Source organism: Polyodon spathula, chromosome 1 (assembly GCF_017654505.1).
Source record: "Polyodon spathula isolate WHYD16114869_AA chromosome 1, ASM1765450v1, whole genome shotgun sequence".
NCBI lineage: Eukaryota > Metazoa > Chordata > Actinopteri > Acipenseriformes > Polyodontidae > Polyodon > Polyodon spathula.
This window is the reverse complement of record NC_054534.1, coordinates 76,987,775-77,009,036: the sequence shown is the minus strand read 5'-3', so window position 1 is coordinate 77,009,036 and position 21,262 is coordinate 76,987,775. Positions and strand designations below refer to the sequence as shown.

The 21,262-nt window shown below is 37.5% G+C and overlaps 2 protein-coding genes across 2 annotated transcripts; both read right to left on the bottom strand.

The window, feature by feature from the left end:
• Positions 1–2,252: 2,252 nt before the first annotated feature.
• Positions 2,253–6,028, bottom strand: mad2l1 (MAD2 mitotic arrest deficient-like 1 (yeast)). The gene is made up of 5 exons (XM_041262867.1): positions 5,888–6,028; positions 4,840–4,986; positions 4,179–4,302; positions 3,838–3,941; positions 2,253–3,007 (listed from the first exon to the last, which is right to left on the bottom strand). The coding sequence occupies exons 1-5, from the start codon at positions 5,955–5,957 to the stop codon at positions 2,835–2,837; spliced, it is 618 nt and encodes a 205-aa protein (XP_041118801.1). The 5' UTR covers positions 5,958–6,028; the 3' UTR covers positions 2,253–2,834.
• A 3,942-nt stretch (positions 6,029–9,970) lies between these two features.
• On the bottom strand, positions 9,971–19,757 carry LOC121322677. Its single transcript, XM_041262879.1, has 2 exons — positions 19,070–19,757; positions 9,971–11,046 (listed from the first exon to the last, which is right to left on the bottom strand). Exons 1-2 carry the CDS (start codon positions 19,195–19,197, stop codon positions 10,566–10,568), a joined length of 609 nt encoding a protein of 202 aa, XP_041118813.1. The 5' UTR covers positions 19,198–19,757; the 3' UTR covers positions 9,971–10,565.
• Between the last annotated feature and the right edge of the window lie 1,505 nt (positions 19,758–21,262).

Below are 21,262 nucleotides of genomic sequence, written 5' to 3'. Positions count from 1 at the left end.
TAAGCACCACCACCCCCCCACCCAATTGTGCGCCACCCCCTGGGAACTCCCGTCCACGGTCGGCATTGAAATAGCCTGGACTCAAACCGGCGACATCCTACTCTACATGCAGTGCCTTTACCGGACGAGCCGCTCAGGACGCCCCTGCCAACAATATCATTTACATTAACTAGGACACCTAATACCCTAAGATTAATATTATACAGAATGTTAATATAGCCAAGAACTGTATGCTTTTAACATGACTAATAAACTAATAACACATGATGTAACATTTGCTCTGATGATCACGTCATGAACAAAATGAACAGAGCGCATCAGTTTCCAAAGACATCATGCAGCAGCAGGGGTGATGGACAAGAACCTCAAGAGATTTAAAAAATAAATTACATTTGTGATTCTTGCTAAGACGCTACAGGCATTACATTTTTTAAGTCAATTTAAAAAAAAATGAAATGCTGTTGTCAAAAATGTATTTTGTTGTTTGCTGTACTGATGATAAATACATAACAATTAATACAAATCTAGAAATCTAAAATGTTTTCTTTTTGTCATTAGTCTTTTTACCGAGCTGGGTAATGTGAACAGAAATGTAACATACTTTTATATAACATACTTACGGTATATTGCAGTACAAGAGACCCTTAGTGGAGATATGTAGGAAATGCAAGACAACAGACTGAATCAATGCTGAATTCTAATTTGAGGTGTAGATTGCATTGCAATGTCCAGTTAAATTCTCTAGCTGTAGGAATACATTTTTTTTCACATAAACCAGTGTATGCATGTTTCATATGCAGTTTTTCTTATCAAAATAGAAACACCACCAGTAAACCCACTGCGTTTAACTAGGATGTTTTAGCTTTGTAAATTATAACCTCTTTTTATATTAATTTGTATCCACCCAAATTCTACATGAAAATTCGGTAGAGCCAATCTAGTTTAAGACATACATATATTGGTATATTTATGTTATGGACCAATGCTGAAATAAGGCAGTTGCCGAACTGCCCAGCTGCAGTGGGCAGATGCTGAATTAGCATTGAATTTCATGTCATTTGATCAACTGCCCACAGCCACCCAGGCTGATGGCAAAGATTTTTAAGAGATACAGTATACTACTAACAGAGTGCATTACCTCTGTTGCCTTTAAGCACAAAAGTGCATCACTGAGCCACCCATTGCCATGTTTATTTAAATAACTTAACTACTTTCTGGCAACACTAGCTTAGAGCAATGGTACTCAACACAGTATCAGTGCACAAGGTTATTTGATTGAGGGGAAAAAGAACAAATCCAGAATAAAATGCAACAACATTTTATTGTATTCTTATTGTAGTAATGCAATATAGACCTCTGTGCAGAGTTCCGTTGAATGAGCAATTCAATACCAGCAAGAAACTAATAAATCTGTTTAAATGTGTAAAGCCAGCCAGTTAAATAGTTATGATACTGAGGAAAAACAGTGCCAAACAATTAATTTATCATAGCAATATAAATCATATTTTTGGAATAGAGAGGAAATCCTGCAAGAATGAATGAAAGACGTCGCTAACGAAGTTTTACTAGAACAGCTTTCTGGAGATTAAAGTTTAAAAGCATGATGTGATATGAACTCATTTTTACACAACCGAGCTTCCGTATTTTTGCCTGTTATGATCTCTCATTTAAACAAATCAACTCTGCACTGAGCTCTGTATGCATTACTGCAACAAGAATGCAATAAAACATTGCTGGATTTTATTCTGACCCCCCCCCAACCCCATATCTGATCTATGATATAACCTGTGGATTGATATTTTGTCGAGTTCCATTGCTCTAAACTGTGTTGGCAGAAAGTATTTAAGTGGGTCAAGTTTCCAACATATTAAATCATGTTCATGTCAAGGGAATCATTGCTAGTGTTACATGTGAAGCAATTCTCATCCAGATCTGTGGAGTTAAAAAAATAAAACAAGTCACCACAGTAGGTAACCACAAAGTTTATTTCTTCTAAAATAAACAAAACTTGACAGACATTAACCATGAAATAACTTGACAAAACAAATACAGAATTAACAAAACATGTTATTTTTAGTACTGTTGGTCTCTAAAAGGAGGAAAATCCAAGAGATCACAATTAAGGGATGTCACTATTGGGGTGTATTAGGCAATATTGGAAGTCACGAGTCAATAAAGGCATTATATGCAAGGTGACCATATGGCTGTGTTCAGCAGGACAGTTCAGGTTTTTCAGCACAATGCATTCTGGTAAGAGTAGTCCTGCTTCTCTTAAAGGAAAGAATGGTACCTGAGACAGGTAAAATGCACCAGAATGCATTGGGTTGCGAGATGAAAAGCCTGAATTGTCCCAGACTGTCCCGCTGAACACCGAGACATATGGTGACTAATTAAATGAAATGAGGGATTTCCAATATTACCAAGTAAATCACCACAGCACTCCTCACCAGACTACTATTTTTTTTAAAGCTATGCGTTTACCTTTGTCCAAAATAATCATTTTAGTAGAGCAGTGGCATTATATAATTTGTTGATGTACAACTGCCCATTAAAAGTACAGCAGTTTTGCGGCTTTTAAAAAACTGCCAGGCAGAAACTGGAATGAGGCGCTAAACTTGTTTGCAATGTAGTTAATGTATTGATAAAACAAAATGTCAAGACAACACAGAAATGTCTACATTCTAAAATGAAGTGTGAAAGACGGAAATCTGGTCACAGTACAAATGACAAAAAGGTACACTCCCAGCAGTATAGACAAGAAAAAAAAGAGTTTAACATTGAGAAAATGGTAGGAAAAAAAAAGAGAAATATATACAGAAGACATCCGCAAGTCACTAGACAGAATCCATTCTTTTGTAGGCAACCATGCTGTTGACTTTATGAATTGTTGTGGTAAAGGAGCGGAGGCGCACTTCCTCCGAGTTCGAAATCATCTGAGGACCAGACTCCTCCCATTTCTCTGGTACCTCCAAGTCTTTGTCTGTATAGATGAGTAGATCGAAAGCACCTGCAAAAGCATTTGTACTCAATTAAAATAGGGGCCATTCTGGCACAATTTATAACAATTCAATGTGCCAGAATGGCATTTGCCAAACAACCAAAATGTACATGTAAATGAATCTTATCTAAAAATGCTCAAGTCTCAAAAGGTATGGAGAAAAGTAAGCCTCTTGCAAATCATTCTGCTAAACTTTCTTTTCTCTTTCCTACTTTCACCTGAAGAGACCGCTGAGGTCTTGAAAGCTTGTGAATTATTATTTAGTTAGTCCAATAAAAGATATTACATCCCCTTCTCATCTCTGGACTAATAAATCTACCATTTCATCTGCTAAACTTCAAACTTAAATTTCAAAATAAACAATGTCATCATGTCAATTCTCTTAATTTAAGAATACCCAAAGCATGAAAACAAACATGACACATTACTTAAAAACCATGGTTGAGATAACTTCGAGCTTGTTGGGTACAAAAATATATATATTAACCCCCATTTGACAAGATTTTTTCTTAAATAGAATAAAAATTGCTCAATTCCTGAAATCACTCTGATAATAGATGGTAATATTTTCTTCTGATTTTGTGGTAATAGTAAGCCAGTTAAATGAATTTCTTTGACACACACTACCAGAAGATAAATAGATATTATATATATTTTTTTATTCAAAACAAACAAACAAAACCCCACCCAACACTTTGATCATGACAAAATAAAAAGTACACACCAGACACTGACCTGCAAAATGCTTACTGAAAACATTTGAAGGTGAATGACTCACTTTAGGTTTAAACATAAATGGGTACACATTTAATGCAAACATTATTGGTTACTATACTTACAAGGAGTTTCCAATAGAGGCAGAAATGTTACAGAGGCCGTTATTTGTCTGATAACACCTCGGATTTCCTCCTGGATGGCTTTTATTGATTTGTCCTTTGGACAGCTGCAAAAAGATAACTAATCACTACTTTTCCAGTGTTTGGACAAATATTTGTCAACTATACAAAGATGCTTAATATTTATCAAATATACAAAACCAATCCCCCCAGCATTCAACAATATTGCCAAACACAATATACCCCTTAAATTATGTTAGAAAAACTGATTCAGCACACATTCATATGAATTTTATTTGCTTTCCTTACAAGTTTCTCAGTCCTCCTATAAACATTGAACATACTTAGCACTGTCTTTTGCGCTCTTGTCGCACTCAATATCAAACTGCCACCGTTCCAGAACCTCATTGGTTTCAATGCAGGTGATCACCACCACCAGCTTTTGTACTGTGCAATTGAATAACCACTCTAAACAAAACAAAAAAAAAAAAACAACTTCAGTATCCAATAACAAAAAAAGCATGGGATGTGGCAATAGTTCTTGGACTTGGTCAAATTACTGGACTAAATATTGTAACATTAGGTAGTCAGCTGGTACTGATTGCAGTTTACATACTTGTTCTCTCTTGCTTTCAGTACTCTAAGCCTAATATGTTATTAGCTGTTGTCTAAATTGCCATTTCAGATTTTTCACACCATCTTATTTGTATGTTTCTGTATGACACACACATCCACAATGTTTAGCAAGATCTGAAGTACTGTATATTTAATGGAAAATAATGAACAATATTTTAGTATCACATTGAACTGTTTGTGAGCCACTATGGCAGTTGATTACACTACAAAAGAAGTACTTTATTCCTCAGACAACAGTGTTTTATGCTTCCCTTTTACTTCAATAGCAATGCATGTGACATTCAGATTTGCAGGCTGTTTAAGGTGTACTATTGTTCTTTTCAAATTGGAAATGTGTGTAATGTAACACTCAATACACACTGACATTACCTTTCAGCTGCATCACCACATTGTTCAAGTAGCTTTTCAGTTTGGAGTCTGTTGTCACCAATATGCTCAAGTTGTACTGTGTAACTCTTGTGAAGGTTTCAGGTGGGTAAATACCTCTTTGGTACAGGATGCTGTTGATACCAAAGGCTGTAACAAAAAATATCAATATTTAAAAAATGTGGCTTGAACAAGGAAGAAGTTTTACTTGAAGTTGATGACAAACAGAAATTTAAGGACAGCAAAACAACTTAATTGTTAGGAGCACTATTTCTAAAATAAAAACAAATAAAAGCGACTTTATAACTTGGCAACTCATTTTAACCACCCAGGATGTAGATACTGTTAAAAAAGGAGCATTTGTGTGTAGCATGGCAGTTTGGGAAAGGTTTTGGACAGAATTCAAAGTCTCACTGCCTGTGTTACCTGCATAAATATTTTACAGTATGATGAATCTGGTATTGGGGAAATCCCTAAATCTAACCCCGATGCTGTGCCTTCAGAAAGTGTATACTAGAATTTCCGTTTTGTACGGATATTATTGACTTAAAGCTAACAGTCCACCCCTCTAAAGTTTATTATGCAAGTAGACAACGATTACTTTATGAATTCGCAACTCCATTCCTACGTTTTATCCTGCACAATTGTAAATATACACAAACATTAACAGCACCCATACATGAGATTGGTGACATGCAAAATGGCGTCATGAAACACTAGCCTAGTTTAAATGTGGAACACATAGCTTATGATTAGATAAGATACATCTTAAATAGGAATGCAACCGCTGCGTTTTTTTTAAAAGAGATTACATACGGGTAGTTTAATACTAAAGTTCAAACCTCTAGTCAATTACGTACTGAAGATTTGACATAGCAATAACGAACCGGGGAGGTGCAAATAACATGTTTGTTGGAGATAATTAACTACTCACACACGTGTCAGCACAGTCGACAAAACTTTTCAGGCCAGGATAAGATGTAACGAGACTCTCACTCTCTAATCCTAGATTCTCTCTTGAACCCAAAATAAACGTAACTGTTTTACTTACAAAAAAACTCAGCTACAAGCTCAGCGCTCCCTTTCAGAGTAATTCCCGCAAGTGTGCCCTGTTTCGCCATCACAATTCTTTTGTTTCCTGTCTCCTTGGTTTGCTTGCTAAATTACTTCTGCACCAATTCTACCCGCCAATGAGTTTAAATTATCACATTCGTACGCATGCGCCCGCGCACAAAGATTTCTGGGCGTGATAAGGCGCAGGCGCACTGTACAGCAAAACTGCAAGGGGAAGATATTTATTTGCACACTGTTTTGCTGTAGTAGGAGGACCAGTGACGGGATGTGATGATTTGGTGTGTGCTTGCATTTTGAATTATTTCCAGTTTACGGTTCATTGATGTTTGAAATATTCTGTATATGTTGTTAACGTAGTTTCACTTAAAACACCACACTAACATCAGATACAAATAATGCTTAATATGTACGATATTATTAAGTGTACGTTACAAACTATACATCTGAGATAAGTTTTATCTAGGAGTTGCATAATATGATGAAACCTGCTGAGGACATACCGATAGAAAGCGTGTAAAGTGTGTATATATATATATATATATATATATATATATATATATATATATATATATATATATATATATATATATATATAGATAGATAGATAGATAGATAGATAGATAGATAGAAACACACACACACGTCTGCTTTTTTAAAGTATATCCCTCTGATACGATACCACAGTTCGATTTTATTGGAGAATGTTTCTGCAGTTAGAAATCGCCCAGAATTTAATCAAACGTTTACAGTTAAGGATAATCTCCGGTTAGTCCTAGAAACGTGGTTGGTGCAATCCAGACTGATTCCTCAGTGTTGTAAAATAAAACCCAGCTATGGCCTATCCCCGCAGGCTTTGTTAAAGTTTCCATCGACATGACATGATTAAAATAGTTCATGTTATTTGGAAAGGTAAAAGTTTATCACCTGTAGGTACTTTTACTTCATTCTAAAAGCAAAAATACTGTGTTAGTAAAATAAGGTATACAGAATGGAGCCTTGCTAGAAACAAAGATTTTGTAGATACAAACCTTTATGAGAACAAGTGATGTTCAACATTCAATTTGTTTTACATTTTTTCTGATTTAGGGAGAGCAAAATGTGTGTTTAACTCCATTTAACTAAACTGGTGTTGTAAAGGAGAGTTTGTACAATAACATTTGATATATTTCCTGTACCAGCAAATTAACCACAGCTCTGCTGGCAACTGTTCATGACAATATGCACAAAGAACATATTCTTCTGTGATCATTCATCTGCCATGTGATCACGGTGGCAATAACATGGGTTGCAATAACTAGACTAAGAGGCAGATGGCAGTACTACAAAAGAAAACACTTTATAGTGTTGTAACCTTACTAAAAAATAAACTATTATTTTTTAAATGATGGGATATTTTGTCACTACACTTTTCCAGTAATAGCCAGAGTTTCTGGAAACATCTGTTCAGAACAATCCGTTTTCACTGACATATCAGTAATTTCTTTTGTTCTCTAACAGTCCTCATATTGCATGATTGATAACGTGGATTGCAGTTTACAGATAGCTGAATTTATATATAACCTTATACATAATGATGCTGCTTAGACCTAGTCTCTTGGAAAAGGCATTTACATACAGTGTATGTGCTACTGTAGTTGCAAACAAGAAAAAAAAAAAAAACAGGTCTTGTGAAGGGTTTGGCATTGTCAAGGAATCACACAGAAACAAGAGATGATTGTTAGCCGACATGAAATAAACAAAACAAGCATGGCCTACAGGCTCTTCTGAGGTTTGTTTTTACTGCAATTCTACAGTAAGACATTTTCCAGACAACAGAGGTGCCTTCATCAGGTGAAGATGTATTAGGGCTTTCAGAATACTACAATTGAAAACATGTTTTCTGCAGTCACTGTATTGGTATGCACACGGTAAGGACATTGTTGGAAGATTTAACTAGGGACAGCTTTAGTCATATAGAATTGGTGTTATTAATAAAGATACTGTAACACTTGTTAACATGAAATAGCAACTTTCGAGAAAGCCGTAATACTGCTTATGACTATGATACCATTTTATGAGGCAGCCTTTTTATACTTTACCCCTGTTTTTCTACCATTTTTTTAAATGCCCAATTTCTTTTACTGCAGCAACACACCTAAAAGGACAAAAACCACAGGAGACCTCCGTTCCCAATGTCAAACCAATCCGCCAAAAGCAAAGGATGTTACCAAGCTATTGAACTCTGGAGGTAAGAGAAAACTGAGAAGTGTCCCCATAACCAATAGGGGTCACTGAAGCAACATGAGGTTAACTAAGATGATTTTTCATCTGTAATGCAGAACTCCCTGTGAACCCCTGGCATCCCTACCACCATATTGAAATCCACACCTTGTGGTCTTGTAAACAGTACCTCTTTAACCAAAGCAGACATTATTAATGACCAACTATTTGAAACTGCTGGAGTAGAACTATGTTAAAAAAACTGCTCCTAAAAAGATAACCTGAATAGCTGCATGTGACAGAGCGAATGAATCCTAGTCAATAATCTCCCTCCTGAACTGTGAAGGCGCTGTTTAACAGGAACAGAGTGCCTTGTACTGGTTGATCTGGCAGTTCATTCCAGGGTCAGTCGGAAGCCAGCCAGCCAGGAAGGGGGCCGAGTCACAATGCCTGTGCCTAAAGCGGTACGTGAGTTGTCAGTCATGGATTGGAGGAGATGTGACTGGACTAGCTATCGTTGGGGGTGTTACTAAGGGTATAATTGTGGATGTGATTATGTAATCTGTTCCTTTGATGAGGTTATGAAATTTGACCAAAAAGGAAACAGATGTAATTAATTATTGTGAGTTCTTCGTGTTTTGTTTGTTTGATGTGTTAACTGTTTGTCATTAGTCTTTGTTAGACGGCTAAGCACTAGCCGGGAGCTGTCATTACAAGCCTGCACTAAACCCAGACTACACTACACCACTGTGTCACAAACAGTTTGTCTTTCACCACACTTGCACAAGAGCACTCACTATCGGGAGAAGTGACCGTGTCTGTGTTGTGTGTTATTTATTAGTATCTTACTGTTTCGGGACTGAAACCCTGGTTTTGCATGGAGCGATACACATGGCTGTGTAGCGCCCTTGCTTATTATTTAAGTGTTGTTGACACGCAACCCAGACAAATAAAGGAGCTGTTTTATTGAACTTTCACTGTCTTGTTTGTGTAATTCCTGAGCACTACACCAACTATACCTGCGCACTGCAAGCCGCACCACATCATTGAAGTTTGCTCTCTCCTCATCAGTAAAATGAAGTCACCTTGCACTTCACCAGGAAAATTACTAACATATTTCTCACATAGTGTAATTGTTTTTACAGTAAACCATAAATCAGTATGTACAGGGAAGTATGGTAGAGCAATGAAGATGAAAGGGATTTAAAACCAGCATACAGTAATGTACAGTTTCCAGGCTGTGAACCAGGAATTTTTAATCTGCTTCAAAGCAAAAGGAAAGGTTTGAAATGGTGGTTGTCACATTCTCATATCTTTCTTGCTGTATCAGTTTGCTGCAGCTCTGCATGTCATCTTTTACTCTGGATTTATCATGCTAGAATCTTAATCTCAGGGCTCCTGAGTGGAGCATCCGGTAAAGGCACTCTGTGTGGCGTGCAGGAAGTGCCCTATAGAATGGAGGTCGCTGGTTCGAGTCCAGGCTATTCCACTGTCTACCATGGACGGGAGTTCCTAGGGGGCAGCGCACAATTGGTCGAGCGCCACCTGATGGGGGTAGGGCATAGTTTGGCCAGGGTGTCCTGGCTCACTGCACACTAGCAAACTCTGTAGACTGGCCGGGTGCCTGCGGGCCTGCTTGTATGTTTCCCAGAGCTCCGTGGTCCTCTGACGCTTACGCTCTGAGGTGGTTGCATGGTGGGCCTGCAGAGTGAAAAGAAGCAGACGGCTAACGGCACACATTTCGGAGGACGCATGTGTCCATCTTTGTCTCTCCCGAGTCAGCCCGAGTTGAAATAGCCGGGTTGAAATAAACAATAATTGGGTTTACCAAATTGGGGAGAAAACAAGAAAAATAATTGGCGATTCCAAATTTAAATAAATAAATTAAAACTAAAAATAAATATAAAGACTCTCATACCTGCATTTTATGTTTACTGCCTGACCCCAAATGACTAGGTGACGCTTAAAAAGCAGGGCACACCTGAGTGCCTCTTGGTGGACCTGCACAGTCACACATAACTCTTACTGCAGGTGGTAGCAGGTTTTTTTATTGCACAGCACTGCCATATGCCAATTGATTTCAAATGTCAGGAAAGGACTATGTTTGCTGAATAAATGACTGCTGTAAAAATTATTTTATTAATGTCTTTTGTTTTGTGTGCTGTTTCTCTCAGCCTGTGGTGAAACAACTGCTTAATCACGCTGCTATGCATTTAGTGATAGAAGAATATGGACATAAGGGAGAGTTTGTTTGGTGGAATTGAATGTGGTTACCCTCTTGCTTGGAATTCGTTTTTGAAGATCGTAGCTGAAAGGTAAAGCTGTTTACTGTTTTGATGCACTCTTGAAGGCATAATCTGGAATTGGGAAGATGACTGATGGAGTTGCAAGTGGATTCTCCACATCATATAAAGCCAAAAAAAGAACATGATAGCATGCACTCCATTAAAATGTCCTCATAGGATGTAAAGTAACCCTTCCTTAGAATCAATATTAATGGAAGGAGAATGTCTGATGTAATGGGTAGGCGTTTCAAGGTTGGTGGAGGTTCTGTTTTTTGGATACCTCTGAGAAGTTTTATAGATGGTTGAGACTGGAGAGCTGGACATGGAGATCCAGATAGGCAGATGTGGAATTGTATGCCTGAAAAAAAGATGAATGGTTCGCAGGCATAAGTGGCAATGATCAAAGCAGTACGTTATTAAGGCAAGCATGTGATTAAGTTTGAATTCTGTCAGTGAAACTGAACACATGGCACAGAAAGACATATAGGCTGTCCAGTCTGATTTATAGGAGGCTTTGGTAAATGGAGCTATAAAATTGCCATGTAAAATCTTGCTGAGATAAGAAGCTGCGAATTCAATCCAGAATAAGGTCGGGAAATTGGGGAACAGGGAGGCAGTGAGGATCTGCTGATGGGACCAGTTGTTGGAATTTCTGAAACAGAAAATGAGAGAGAGCATCAGCTATGGGATTGACAAGACCCGGCACATGAGCTGCTTTAAAGAGAAAGTTGCTGTTAATAGATAACCAAGTGAAGCGGTGGAGCAAGTGAGGCGGTGGTGTTTTGTATCATCCTTTACTGATAATGGCTATAGTAGATTGGTTGTCACAGTGGAAGATGATGGATTTTCTTGACCATCGATGGCTTCAGATGGAAGCAGCTGAGACTATAGGATAGAGCAGAGGAACTTTGTTGATGGAAATCCCTGATTGGAGTTGGCCAGGCTGCTGAGAAAGTAATTTTTACATCCTTTGGAATCATGCAAGGTGGGTGGAGAGAAAAATACAGAAGATGAAGCTGTTTTCTGGGGTGCAGGGTCAAGGTGACTGAATATAGTTGCCATTGATTGTCTAAACGACGATACTGCTCATGGGCATAAGGTGGCAGAATGGCAGACAGCACAAGAGTTGGCCCGAAAAGACTAAATTAAATAGGTCATGCTCAATTTGAGCCCAGTTAACAACAATGTTGTCTTCACATAGGATAGCTGCTGCTTTGGAAGAAAAAGCCCTGTGATATTCAAAAAAGAATGTGCCACTGCGTTGAACATGGAGATCGACAATGCTGGGTAAGTACCAGTCCAATTCTTGACACCGATTAGGATAAACATCACAGAGAATATCACAGAAGGATGAGAAGGCTAATACAAACTCACTGATTGTTAGTTATTTGAATAGGCAGGGATCTCTTGATTTCAATGTGATAGATACTTCTCCATAATCTATTGTTATATGGTCTATAGCATCAATGGAGGAGATGAGGAGAGAAATTAAATGAACAGTCTTACCTTCCACGATTTGTTTATTCAAATTAGGTGGAAGGGAGTGTATCGTTGTGGGAGTAAAACCAAAAGAGGAAATATTTTTAGCAGTATGAAATCGAGAGTGAAATCGAGTGTTAATGAATGACTTACCTCCATGATTGGAGGAAGGGACAAGGGAATGAGAGGGTGATCTGCATCTTTTGTGGATGCTGGATTCCCTCCTGGAAGATCTGGAGTGTAGGAAGATACTAATATAACTTGAGTGGGAAAAACACGTAGTGCCAAGGTAAAAATGCCTACACAAATTGTGGTTAGCTATTGCCTCTAAATATTCTTGGGAAAGATTTGACATTGACTCAGAAACACAGACATAGCATGTTATAGATATGCCTTGCACATTAAGCTTGTGAAAAAAACAACTCCATTTATGGAATGAGTTGTACAGTTCTGTCGCAGGAAAAATGTGGGAGGAAATGTGTGTTGAATACAAACTGAAAGCACATACAAAGGGATGTATACAGCAAGACTGTGTATTTCTGCTTGTGCCTAGCTTATGCTCAGTGTTTGTCTAACACTGTAGTTCTATTAAAGCAAACTCTGAGAAATTGGAACAAGTTGTTTGAGTGTTTTTGTTCCAGAAAGACCTTCTTATTCTGCTTAAATTTAAAGCCGGCAGCCAGGAGTGAAGAACATCTGCTCGATTAGGGGAGAATCAGGGACAGTGGTAGTTCAGGGTATGACCACTCAAACAAACCTAGAACAATAGAACTATGCAATAAAGTGTATGAGCTGCAGTGACCAGGGTAGAATTGCTGACAGAGTTGCTTATATAGAACAGTAATAGAGACTGTTTATAAGCTCCAGTAACAACGGTAGAAAGTTGATACTTGAGAAGTGGCAATAAAAATTATCAGCTAGTATGTCTCGACAAATATGGGTCGCTCGGTGCTGCGGACTGATCACCTGCAGCAGAGTCCAAGGGCTGATAGTTAAGGAGGGATTGGTAGAGTGTAGACCCTGTGAAACGATCGGGGCACCACACAGGTCTCCAGATGACCAAAGATCCCTTAGAACAGCTAACACGGACAGTAGGGACTAAGGAAGGGTGAACTACTGAGGATAGGGTCTATTTGTAAATTGACAGTAGAGTTTTTAAATATAAACAAGACTGTAGGGCCTTGGAGTAAATTGAATATAAACTCCAGGATAGGATTAGACACAACTAAAAGTGTCTAAATAATAAAAAGAGAGAGAAGGACAATTGGATATGTCTATAAAGGAGGACAAAAAAAGACAATTAGATATAAACCTTAAATATAAACATCCAGGCACAAGAAGAGATGATCATTAATTAAAGAACAAATCTACCAAACAGGTTAAAAGTGAAGGAGGGGCAATTGGATATAAGCCTCAGGAGACATAGTTGAATTCACATGTGCAAAACAAAGTGTAAAAAAGACACATACCTTCTCTTAAAACAATCGCACAAGGTTATTGATCAGCATAAGAACAAAATTGAGAGGTTTGTTGGGGTAACAAACTGAGTTAACCGACCAAGCAAATTAAATTATCATTAAGCGCATGCAAGCACAGATGGCATTAAACAAAGACATTTGGAAGGGCTGTTTAAACACATTTTTTTCTTGGCTGCTGCAGGACATATGAAAATGCTGGTACAGGTACCTGATTTAATTGCTAACAGGTTCCCTAGACATTTTATTAAAGAAGACATGAAAGATATTTGGAAAAACGGCATAAAAGGAACCCAGGAAATGTTATGAAGGGCTTTAGGAGTATACGCTCCTTGGAAATGTTAAATGAAAACTGTTTGCAAAAGCCAGTTCATTGTTTATTTTATTAAAATCTAAAATTACAATTGACCTCCCTATAATTAGCATGCGCAGCAATCAATTGTATAATTATAATAATTAATACATTGTTTGTGTTCGTATTATACAAATATTATTATTATTATTATTATTATTATTATTATTATTATTATTTATATGCTTTTTTTGTTGTGTTTTTTTTTTTTTTTTTTTTGCAGCCACTAAAAAGGCGCCATTTATTTTCTGTTAATTAATATTAACTATTAAATCGCCATAACATGCAATTACTCTCCAAATCAAATCAGATCAGATACACTGTTCAACTGTTGAGTAGGTCTGATCTGAGGCAGTATAGTGAACAGCTGATCAGTAGTACTTGTTTGTTGAGCAGAGTAATTCAGCAACAGTTTTACAGCAAAGATGTAGTAGCTAACATCATATTATCTAACACACACATATATATTATATATATATATATATATAGATATATATATATATATATATATATATATAATATATATATATATTTATATAAATTAAATTTCATACGGGCAATTTTAAAATCCTGCAACTCTTGTCATAGGCCTGCTTTAGAACTAACTCAGCACAGTACACTAGCTACTCTCCCCACCTGGCAACGGGTCCACAAGGAGGTCATGTCTGCAGTCATGTCAGCTATTTACAACAGACATAACCCACAATTCATCTCTCCCTCCAAGAGGTCCCTTCCCCCACATAAAAACATAACACAGAACAAACAGACAGATGTGACAAACACCGCAAACCAGTCTCTGGGTCTCTACACTACTTTTCTAAACTTTTCCAGCCCAATCTGCATAGTTATTGCCCTCAGGTCCAGTATTAAAGCGAGATTTGTGGTGGAGGATGAGTTGCTCTATTCAGGCCTCTGGTACTTCTCACACATCAGTGGTGGCACGTTATTAGTTGCACCTGCCTTCTCATGGTTTCTTTTAAAACGGTCAACATGTTCTGCAAAAAACTATTTGAAAAAAATAGGTGTTACATTAACTGAAAATGAGCACAACATCTGTACAACTGTTCTTCACATAAGCAGTGCTTTTAAATAAATAGAAAAACATGATATCAGTATAGACATGTGTTATGTTCTTTCTGTTATGTGGCAAATATATAAAGACTAAATCAATTTAAAGTTCAGTTCTGTTGAAAATAAAGCTTTCTCAATTTTAACTAAAAATACTTAACTTATTGTAGGTGCACGATACCATAATGTTCTTCACTGTGTGTTCCCCCTTCTTGAATTTTGGAAGTTCTGTTTTGAACTTGGCTGAACCCCCTTGAGTGACAGCCTGTTCCTATACAGCATTTACATTGAAATTACATTGAATGCTGCTAGTGTGAGACTACAGAGAGGAATACAGTATGTGTGTTTGTGTATGTATATGTGTGTATATATAGCCAGCTGCCCTTGAGAAAGATACATACAATATATCAAAACATTGGCCAGCTGGCTCTTTGAGCAAATATATATAAATCTACACATCCTACTTCATAACTTTCAAGTGAAAAAAAGATATTCTACAAATTTGTAGAAAATGAATTAAAAATAAAAACTGAAATAGCTTGGTTGGCTAAGTGTCCAACCCCCTTGTAATAGCAATCCTAAATTAGCTCAGGTGTAACCAATAGCCTTCAAAATCACACACCAAGTTAAGTGGCCTCCACCGTTGTTAAATTGTAGTGATTCACATGGTTTCAGGATAAATTCAGCAGTTCCTGTAGGTTCCCTCTGCTGGGTAGTCCATTTCAAAGCAAAGACTCAACCATGAGCACCAAGGAGCTTTCAAAAGAACTCCGGGACAAAGTTGTTGAAAGGCACAGATCAGGGGATGGGTATAAAAAAAGATAAAAGGCCTTGAATATCCCTTGGTGTATGGTCAAGAACATTATTAAGATGTGGAAGGTGTATGGCACCACCAAGACCCTGCTTAGATCAGGCCATCCCTCCAAACTGGATGACTGAGCAAGAAGGACACTAATCAGAGAGGCTACCAAGAGGCCAATGGCAACTTTGCCTTATGGCCAAGACTGGTCAAAGTGTGCATGTAACAATATCCCAAGCACTCCACAAATCTGGCCTGTATTTTACTCAAGAAAGACCACCTTGAATCCCGTTTGAAGTATGCAAAAAAATCATATATATATATATATATATATATATATATATATATATATATATATATATATATATATATATATATATATATATATATATATATATATATAGTAAGGTGGCAGGAGGAGGGTCAGATTCCTCCCTGCCTAAAAACATGTGAAAATGCATGTTTTGTTTGATTTAATTGCTTTTGTTTAATTTGTTTGTTTAATTGTATTTGTTAATTGTTAATTATCCCCTGCACCTGGAGATAATTGTAAATTAGAACCAGGTGCAGGGTATTTAAACAGTGCTGCTGCTACTGCAGTGTAAAAAATGTTTGTTTTTTATAAAATCTGTATTAGTATTTTGTTTTCGTGTTATATGTCAGGTAAACAGCTTAGCTGTCCTGTCTGTTAGTCAGGGACCTGCATATGTTTAGTGAGTGCTTCGAGGGAGCTAGGGTTTAATTTGTTTGCTTTTGTTTCGTTGTGAATAAAAGTGTGTGTAAGCTTGTATTTTTGGGTCACGTTCTTAAAGGGGCACGAACCCAAATCACGGCCAGCTTGTTCACAATATATAAACACGGCTTGGAAAAATAACCACCTCTGATTGGTTAAACAGCATCACATGACCACCATGCATATATATATATATATATATATATATATATATATATATATATATATATATAGCGCATACCATGGCTTGCATACTAATGAGCTGCTTCACGCTGAATAAATCACTATGCACCACTACATTCCAAATTCCATGCCATTTTATTTGTTATTAGTTACAAAACCACTGCCAAAAATGAGTGGCATTTCACTCATTTCCTTTAATATGCTTGTGGATGAAAATCCACATAACTGGTACAACACCAGCTTTCTGAGTGAAGACAGCAGTCCATCTGAAAAAAAAAAGTGTACCAGCAAGAACAGATACAACAGTTGATGAGAAACAGCTAAAAACACACACACAAAAAAAAACAAACACTACAAACATGTGCTGGTTAATGTACTTAAAGAAAAAAAAATATGGACATTCATTTTGTGGAAATAAATTAAAAAAAATCTCAACAGCATAATGGAATTTTATGCCAGTGCAAGAAGTTAAACTGAGGACCAGTATTCAGTCTCCAGTTTTATAATGCTGAGCTGGTCTAAATACATATTTTAACAGTAGAAGTTTTAACATCTTTGCTGACAGCGAGTTTAAAACCAGAAGTAATGTATTCATGTCAGTCAGGAAAACTCTTAGAAAAGCAAATAATGACAAGGCCAGACACAACCTCCCGAATTACTGGCCTGGATTTTAAACACCTGCAGCAAACTGAGGAACCGTCCTCTGACACCGCGGTCGGATTGGTGCATAAAGTCAGGTTCAATCGTCAACTTAATCTGGCACAACTTGGACGCGAGGGTGTCTGACAAATAACAAAAACATATTTTGAGAGCCAAAGGAATGAAATTGTATTAGAATATATGTAAACTTAATAGTAAATGCTTGCATATAACGAGTTAACAAACTCATTCTCTACCGCAGCTGCTCTCCTTACTTCCTTTGTGTATTTTGAAACTCTGTCCATCATCCAGTTTGTGCTCAGCCCTCTAGTTTCTAATGAGATGGTACTTTCGATGCAGAAATTCACAATAAACGAACATGTGCAATTTATTTTTAATAAGCGAACAATGAATTGAATAAAATTTGGGACTATAATACAGTGTTGATATATACACAATAAAAGTTTCTGGTTTTGTCTTAATTTAAACAAGTATAATTTTGTTATTATTTTTCTTCCCAGAAATGACAGGTAACAGTGCTGTAAGCAGTATAAACCACTTCAGGCTGTGCAGTTCCGATGATATATACCACTTTTGGACGTGGCATATATTGTAGCAATCGCAGGCAAGCACCTCACACAGGCGGAGGGCAGAGAACCCGGGACCTCTTTCACTAAAGTATAGCGCCAATACCGCCGTACAAGAGCCGGCTTCCTTGCAAGGAGTGTATATCGGGCTTATATCTTCGTATTGTATCACCTACCAGCCCTGCTGCTGCCTTCCCCCGTGCTACTCTATCATGGGAACTGTACGGCCCATCATGGTATATATATATAAGAATGTGGCTCACAAGTACAGGTAATAGAATAAAAATACTATTGATATTCACTTTTAATAGCTCCAGTCAGTGTGGAATTAGTTTTTAAAAGTTGGGGTAAAAAAAAAAAAAACCTTTCAAGGAGCTGATATAGTTTTTTACTTTGGAAATTAATTAAAGGTTACCTCTTCTTCATTCCTTGGTAAGAGAAATGGGTCAGTTTGGGAGCAAAATGATTCACAACAGCATGGTATGACTCCAGGGTGGCAGTTTGTTGGCTGGTTGAAAGCATCCTTGTGTCATTCAGTACGGTCTTTTTGGTAAGAATGTCTACACATTTTTTGGTATCAAATGAGTGCATGCAAACAAAAAGTTTCAATTGTATTGTACATAGGTTAAAAAAGGTATATATGACAATAATGTTATAATGTGCTGTAGCAAGGCGGTAGGAAAGCCCTGCTGTTTAATCATATTGTTTGTTTATTTTTAGAACAGGGTCTCCCCCTCCGCCCCTGTGTTATTTTGTATTTGTTTATTGTTTTTATATGTTTGTATAGATGACGGCGAACCGCCGTGCGTTTTGTTTGTCATTGATTTGCAGCGTGGATAGGAAGCCCGATCCACATTAAAAACTTGTGCAGAAGGTGGCCATCTCCCAAATTAATTAAGTGATTAATTTGTTGCTAATCGGAAGATGGTCACCTGTATAAATACCTGCAGCTCTCTTCACTCCGGGTGGCTGTACGGAGGTGAGAGCGAGATAAAGATAGAGATAGAGATAGAGATAGAGATAGAGATAACACAGGATCAGTGACAGCAATCTGCCCAGCCTGACCTGTGTGTAGTTTAGTATTGTGTTCGAGATTGATTTTGGTTAATTGTTTTATTTTGCTCTGTGAGCAGTGTTTATTTTTGTTTAAATATTTTATTTATTTTTGTTTGCTTTAAATAAAATGGCACACGCACCACTGCACCGTACCCATCTGTTGTTGTTCCTTCTGGTCTGAGTGACCACAACGCCATTTCCTGCCGCATGTGCATATAGTTTTTTTGTAAGAAATTGTGACTAAACTGATTGTTAGATAACTGTGTTCTTCATTGATGGATGTTTACATATTAGAAAATCTTACCTGGTTTCATCCATTTTTTTGGCTTCTTGCCCAGTTAGTCTGGAGTGGATACATCTGGGAAACAGTTCACTGTCATGAGTGTGAATGTTTTGTATATGGTTGGCAATTGATAACCACTTTGCTTCCATAACATCTAAGTTTGAAAGTGGTCGAACATGCAACCCAGTACAGATGTTTGTTATGGATTTTTTTTGCTTGCTGACCTTAAGTCAAGCTTTCTGTTTTCCTAGTTTGTCAATCTTCTTTTCTAGTCCTGCAAGAAATATGGCATAGGTAAATTATTTTAATATGACAAAAACAATTGACCAGATAGTGTTTGCATAACATTACTCAAAAAATGTACGATTAATTAGGCAGAGTGTAGCATGTTGGTACTAATTAGTTTCACAGACTTACCTTTGGCAGTATGCCACACATCCAGTGATATTTGTGGGTGGAAGTGTGTCTGTCGGTTGTTCTTTGATCTATTTTCAGACCCTTCTCTTCTATGGCTGTTTGCATCCTAATAAACCCTTCCATCTCCATGGCATTGATGCTTTTAACTTCTGTTACCTGAAATATTATCATCACATTACAATATTGTACTAGAAGTATAGAAAATAAACCATAATGCATCAAAATTGACATCATTGTATATTTCCAAAACTCAGAAGTCTGTCTTGGTGTATGCATTTTCAACTTTCTTGATCAAATTCACCAGCAGGTGTATTGCCTATATACGGTTGGCTGCTCCGGGACCTCGCGAACCCACTTCCACTGCACTTCTGGTAGATGTGAATGGCAGTACCAAACATCTTATGAACTCCTGCCTTGCACTCACTGTGAAAGCCAAAATAGTTGCTAAACAGCTCCACGAGGGCACCCTCGTACACCAGGAAAACCTTCTGGATGTGTGGCAAATCACTGACTAGCTCATCACAAAAAATATTAAAAGCTAAAAGTTGCTTATTCAGTAGTTAAATAAAATGTATTAGTAATAAAATACAAGTATATCAGTTTCAGATATGTGATTCAGGAACATTTTCATAACAGTTGGATTTAGAAAAAATAAAAAATAAAAAACTGGCTAATGTCGCAATACTATTCTGATTGGGTACATGCAATTGTCAAAATGCCAAACAGCTTACAAAGAGCTGTACTTATCATCTTCTGGGTTTACTCTGGGTCATTACAATCTATTGAGTCAGTTTTGGTCAAGTGTTGGCTATGTATCCTATGTAACATTCTGTTATTCTCAGGTTTTGCCAATTAATATGGAAATGTCTAGATTGATTTATATATATAAGAACTCTGGGACAAAGCTGTTGAAAAGCACAGATCAGGGGATGGATATAAAAAAATATAAAAGGCCTTGAATATCCCTTGGAGTATGGTCAAAATGATTATTAAGAAGTGGAAGGTGTATGGCACCACCAAGACCCTGCCTAGATCAGGCTGTCACCCCAAAGCACAATGACCGAGCAAGAAGGAGACTGATCAGAGAGGCTACCAAGAGGCCAATGGCAACTTTGTTAAAGCCACAGACTTTTATGGCCAAGACTGGTCAAAGTGTGCATGTGACAACAATATCCCAAGCACTCCACAAATCTGGCCTGTATTTTACTCAAAAAACCCCACCTTGAATACCACTGGAAGATTGTAGTCACGTGGCAAAAAGGTCTGTCATCTGATGAAACTAAAATGGAACTTTTTGGCCTAAATGCAAAGCGTTATGTTTGGCACAAACCCAACACAGTGCATCACCCAAAGAACACCACCACTTCCCTTCTGTGAAGCATAGTGGTGGCAGCATCATGTTATGGGGATGTTTCTCATCGGCAGGGAGTGGGGCACTTAGAAGGGAAAGAAGGGAAAATGAATGGAGCAAAGTACAGAGAAGTCTTTGAGGAAAACCTGCTGCCCTCTGCAAGAAAGCTGAAACTGGGATGGAAGTTCACCTTTCAGCATGACAACGACCCAAAGCACACATCCAAAGCTACACTGGAGTGGCTAAGGAACAAAAAGGTAAATGTCCTTGAGTGGCCCAGTCAGAGCCCAACGATCACGTGTGCCAGATGCATAGAGAGGACGCTGGTGCACTGTGACTGTCTATTCTCTAGCATTTACTTTTATGTGGTTTTACTTCCAGCTTTTATTTGATTTTTAGTTTGTTTTTGTTTTTTTATTAGTTTTAAAATACTGTCGTCTCTTGGA